We start from the raw sequence: 5,552 nt of genomic DNA, 5'->3' as shown, positions 1-5,552 counted from the left end.
ATTAATATGATAAAATATTATTATAAATATTGTCATATGATATATTAGTATTTTAGTTGTTGCAGTCTAACTGCGATAGTAAATCAAACGTCTTGTAGGGTAAATACTGCCACAAATATGGGGAATTTGTGATTGCCAATGCATGCAGACAAGAAGCATCTGTCCCAGTTGTTTTTTTCTTCAACACCATCGTGATAAACGCCGCTAACTTGCATTTTATCATATACTACTTGCCAATCGCAATTTGAGAAGTGGTTTTTTTCACGGATCTCCGAATATGCCTGTATAATTTTGGTTTATCAAAATTTTAAAAATAATAATGTAATAAATAAATGAAATAAACTCTTTTTTTTTTTTTTTTTTAACCTAAGCTTGTACTTGGATTCCTTACAGTTTTTTTTTTAATTATTTTTTTAAAAAAATTATAGGATTTTTTTATTTTTTTTATTCACAGTAATTTCTTCTTCATTTTAATATTTTAAATTATAAAATCTTGATTGTAAATACTAATGGTTTAACAATTGAATCAATTTCATTTTACTTTTGTTTGACTTTGAAAACGATTCAGATATTCAGATTTTGTTAACCCATCAAATATTATGACCACGAGCATACATTTTTAGACTATTTTAATTTTGTCTCATCCCAGCGTAGGTTTAACTATTATGAAATTAATTACATATGAATTAGGCCTCGAAAGTTTTGAACGATGCTATATTTATTATCATTATTTTTTGGCAGAAAGAACGGTACCATATAAGTAAAATACTTACTTGCGTGTTCCACTTATTTTTGTCATTAGGGTTGTCCCATGACACCATCCAATCACAATCAACCCCTTGAGGGTCCTTGCCACGGTACACAACAGCCCCAATAGAGTGAACAGGCTTAGAAACATGCATAAAGGCAGCCCATTGTCCATTTGCAATCTGCATTGGATATGGAGAAGCTCCAATACGTCCATGCCAATTCTTGTGGGTAACATAGCTTATAGCATCCCCAGTGGCATTGTAGAGTAGGCAAAGTGTTCCCAGTCCAACCTCAGATTGTTCCTTCAGTTTCTCCAAATACTGGAGAGCTTTGGCATTCTTTTCCTCTGCATTCTTCATGTTAAGGGCCATTCGAGCTCTGTCTATGCGTTGTATATTCTTCTTATCTAGAAAATCAGGCAGTCCTAAAGTTGAGTTTGTGATGGGGTTGCCAAACACAGCGTCTCCCATATATCTGAGAAATTTCAAAATTCAACATATGCATGACCAAATCAACGGAACATGTTAGAAGAATATCTATATAGAAGCTCCTAGGCTACAACTTTCTTAACTAAGAGCATCTCCACTATAGGAATGTGGATTGTTCAAAAATAATTCTCATCTAATTATAAAAATAGAAATATATATATATATATATACATATAGTTTTAAAAAAATCATCTCCGATACAATTATATTCTACAAGTTTCTTAAGTTAATGTGGAAGAACTAAAGTAGACATCGTCCATGTGGAAGTCTCTACCTGTCTACCTTTATAGAAAGTTAGACAATGTACATTAGCCCAAAAACCAAAAAAAAAAAAAAAAAAAAAAGACAATGTATTTTAGCCCCAAAAAAAGAAAAAAAGAAGAAGACACGTTATTAATTAATTGTGTTTTAGACAATAATCATTAAAATTGATTCAATATCAACTCTCTATTAAGTAGACCTTGATGCTACAAATAGAGCAAGCTTTTCAACCTGTGTGTCATAACAATCCACATTTCTGTTGTAATGCTTTAAGAGCATTTCTAATTTCTAATGGGTGAATATGAATTTGTTGTCTATGTAATATGAAAACCAACATTGTTGATATCCGGATATTATAAATATACAATCATTTTATTCAAAAATTATTTTTCATTAATATTGTACAAAAAAATTATTAGTGATTATTAATTAATTTTATATTTTATCATTTTATCATATTCCAACCACATAAGAAAATAAAAGGTATTTAAATGGAGGAAATTAGCTATGTTAAACTTGTCATCAACGATGAAAATAGTTTACTGAGAATAATGTTTGGTTATTCTCTTCAGAACTAACAAAATAAAACCACAAGACATACCAAACACTAAAACGCCAAAAATCAGAAGTAAATCGAGGTATAAGATAGTACTTACTATTTACCTTAACGGTGGAGAAGGACCTATGAAGATATCAGCGGTGCTGTATGAAGAATGAGCAGAGAGAGCTGCCAAGATGAATTAAGTGCAAAGTACCAAAGGTAGTGTCTTTAATTAATTATAGACAAACTGAAATTACAAATATAAAGACAAAATAAGCCCATGTTTATCCTTGTCTTTTATAGCGGTTAATGTTTGTTTATATTCTTGCAAATATTATAATCAAAAGATGGAGAATTTATTTTTTTTATTAATGCAGTGGAACTCGTAATTAAATTTTTTTTCTCAATAATTATTTTTAGAACACGTTAAGTATAAAATATGAATAGTCATTCCAATGAATAAAAGATAAGGAATAGGAATCATTAAACTTTTTTTTCCTATGCTTGTCAATGGATTAAATATAATGTATAGCATAAATAAATATATTTTTTATTTTTTTAATTATTCTTTTTATTCTTTTGAAATTTTCAATATTTATGTTTATATTCTTCGTACTTTTATTTCAAAAATTTTAATTAAATTTATTAATGTTTAAATATGTAACTTATTATATTAAATTTAATTTACTATATATATACTTTTATTTTTATGTGATTTAAAATTTTTTTTTTGTATATATAGTTTAAATATGTAGATAATGTACATCATGTTTAAGATTTTTAGGATTTATCAATTTTATGTTTAATTTTTTACATATTTTGGGTGAAGGAATAATTATTCCTTAAGTTTTGGAAAGGAATAAAGTATTACTTAAGTTTTGGAAAAGAATTTTTGCCAACAAAAAAAAAAAAAAAAAAACGTTTTTGGGAAAGGAATAACTATTTTTTTAATTTTAAAAAGAAATAGCCATTCTTTAAAATAAGAGAAAGAATATGTTTTCTCTGAACGTAAAACTAACAAAACATAAATTTGTCTAATCTTATGGAATCGCCCTTTTCCATTCATTCCTTGCTTTATTGCTGCCTGGGGGCATCAAGAATTTTATGAAGATGTTTATCAAGCGATTCATCAAAAAATAAAAATAAAAAGTTTTACAAAGTGATGAGATGTTATTATTTGATTGGTTAAAAAATTAACATAATCTAAATATATATATTTTTAAATATTATATAACGTCTGAATATTTATTAATATAACCTAAGATTTTTTTAAATATTTTTTATTTACATAGTTTAAATAGATAATGGATCATTTTTAAGATTTTAAGGACTTATCAATTTTATGTTTAACGTTTATCATTATTTGGGTAAGATTTTAAGGACTTATCAATTTTATGTTTAACGTTTATCATTATTTGGGTAAGTTTTAAAAATGAATAATTATTTTTGAAAATGGGGGAATAAGTAATCCTAAGAGATATGTATTTTCTGACATTAAAAAACAATTAAACATAAATTTATCCAAGCCTATATGGTTCCATATCTTCCGGGGCACCAAAAATTCTATTATTTTTTTTATCAAAAAAGAATGTTTGCAGAGTTATGAAATTTTATTATTTGATTGGTTGAAAAATTAATATAAACTAAACATAAATATTTTAAATATTTATATAATGGATAAATATTTATTAATATAACCTAAATAGTTTTTTATTTATATAGTTTAAATATGTAGATAATTTATAAATGTTTAAGATTTTTAAAAATTAACAATTTTATGAGTAATGTTGTTTAACATTATTCAGATGAAAGATTAACTATTTTTTTTTTTCACTTTTTATTTTAACCAAACACTGAAAAATAAAATCCTCAGCATTTTATTTTTTCTTTCACTTACTATATGCATATACATATATAATTTTTCTCCCATCCAAGATTTAGAGAAATATCAATATATATACAAAATTTATATTATATATATAAATATATAATATTCCTCAAACATAAGTAAAATTACATATGTATACCACATAAATATCTTTGATTTGTTCTTGATGAGATTGATATTCTGAACTAATATGAATATATTTCATTCTGATTTGCAAAGAAAAAATGTCTCTCCGGTGAACAATAAATGAACTTGCCGTATACGTACTGTGGAGGATTTATTGGATTTGTTTCCTTATTTAATTTGTAATCACATTCATAAAACAAAATCAAATTATGCTACGAATAAATAATAATATGAAAAAAGACCCCCTTAATATACTGAAACATATTTCTATGTAATTAAGAAAGAGACTATTCCTTCCTTTGCAGCCATCTTAATTTCTTCAATTATATGCTGTTCTGTGGATATATATGGCCCGGTCTGCATATATATATATATATAGTGCTTTTAATTTGATAAAATTTATAGTACTATTTCAGTTGGATTCTAAAGGAGTTTAATCTATGCAATTCTAATTAAAGAAAATTTCTAAGCAAATACACTTGTAATTATAAAAGAGCTTGGTTGCAATTAGCTAGGTTAATACAAAATATGCAAAATAGCCTACATTATATGGTAATTTGTGCCACAGATGTTATATTCTTTTTTTTATTATTTATTTTAATTCGTTTCTTGCCTAGAAAGAAATTCCTTTTACCTAAAAAATTAGGTCACTGTTTATTTACTTCGGTTGCTAATTTACTTATTTGGGATTCTAAAATTTAAAACTCTAACATACTACTTTTGAATTACTCAAATTACCAATGGAGAACCGAAGTATTGTTATGTGTATATATAAATGTTTATTTACAAATTATGCCTAATCAAGTGTACCAATTCATGTAAACATTATTTTAAGATGATCCAAGTGCCAAATTATATATATATATATATACACACACCGAAATTTGATAATAGTTGTTCCCAAGATATTAATGTGTTGATGTGGGGAAACATTTTTTAAGGATTAGCAAGTGCCTAAAATTCCAAACATTTTTTTTTTAAACATATTTAGTTTCCTTTAGCTTCCTTATAAAAAATGATGCAAATTTGTTTGGATTTGTGGAGCCTAATATATCCTTAAAAATAATTCAGTTGTAAATAATGTCCGTTGTGCATAATGTTTCCATAAAGAATTAGAATATTAAATAGGAAATACAAAATAGTGTTTATGTCTTGCATAATATATAATGGCTACTGTCAGGACCCGTCCAGAATTCCTTCCCCGGAACCCTAGACAGCCCTGATCCTAGGGAAACCCTACCGGATCCTCCAATGGAAAATCCGACAGAGCCTCCCCTAAGGGATTTACTTACCACAAACTACCTGCACTGAAAACACACTTCTATAAACATCTCCTTATTCCTCCCACAAACTACAAACTGATTCCACAAATTCCAGCACTTCTCAAAAGCAACAACAGTCCAGTGCATAAATAAAACAGGAGTATCCCAATAGTATACAGAGCTTTAAGAAGTGCTAAACAACAGAAATACAACAAGGCTGAAAAGAAATAATACAC

At 26.9% G+C, this 5,552-nt stretch overlaps 1 protein-coding gene across 1 annotated transcript; it reads right to left on the bottom strand.

Moving 5' to 3' along the window:
• On the bottom strand, nucleotides 1-2,311 carry LOC107434151 (23 kDa jasmonate-induced protein). The gene is made up of 3 exons (XM_060820055.1): nucleotides 2,163-2,311; nucleotides 774-1,224; nucleotides 1-281 (listed from the first exon to the last, which is right to left on the bottom strand). The coding sequence occupies exons 2-3, from the start codon at nucleotides 1,218-1,220 to the stop codon at nucleotides 84-86; spliced, it is 645 nt and encodes a 214-aa protein (XP_060676038.1). The 5' UTR covers nucleotides 1,221-1,224; nucleotides 2,163-2,311; the 3' UTR covers nucleotides 1-83.
• Between the last annotated feature and the right edge of the window lie 3,241 nt (nucleotides 2,312-5,552).

Source organism: Ziziphus jujuba, chromosome 8, assembly GCF_031755915.1.
Source record: "Ziziphus jujuba cultivar Dongzao chromosome 8, ASM3175591v1".
NCBI classification, from domain to species: Eukaryota; Viridiplantae; Streptophyta; class Magnoliopsida; order Rosales; family Rhamnaceae; genus Ziziphus; species Ziziphus jujuba.
The sequence above is the reverse complement of the archived record's forward strand: the minus strand, read 5'-3'. Positions and strand labels throughout refer to the sequence as shown.

Excerpts from the sequence above, each read along its gene's own strand:
- LOC107434151 (XM_060820055.1), bottom strand. The coding sequence starts at position 1,220 with ATGGGAGACGCTGTGTTTGGCAACCCCATCACAAACTCAACTTTAGGA. Across the intron at positions 282-773 it reads AAAATAAGTGGAACACGCAA|GCATATTCGGAGATCCGTGA; the intron begins GTAAGTATTTTA and ends AAAATTATACAG.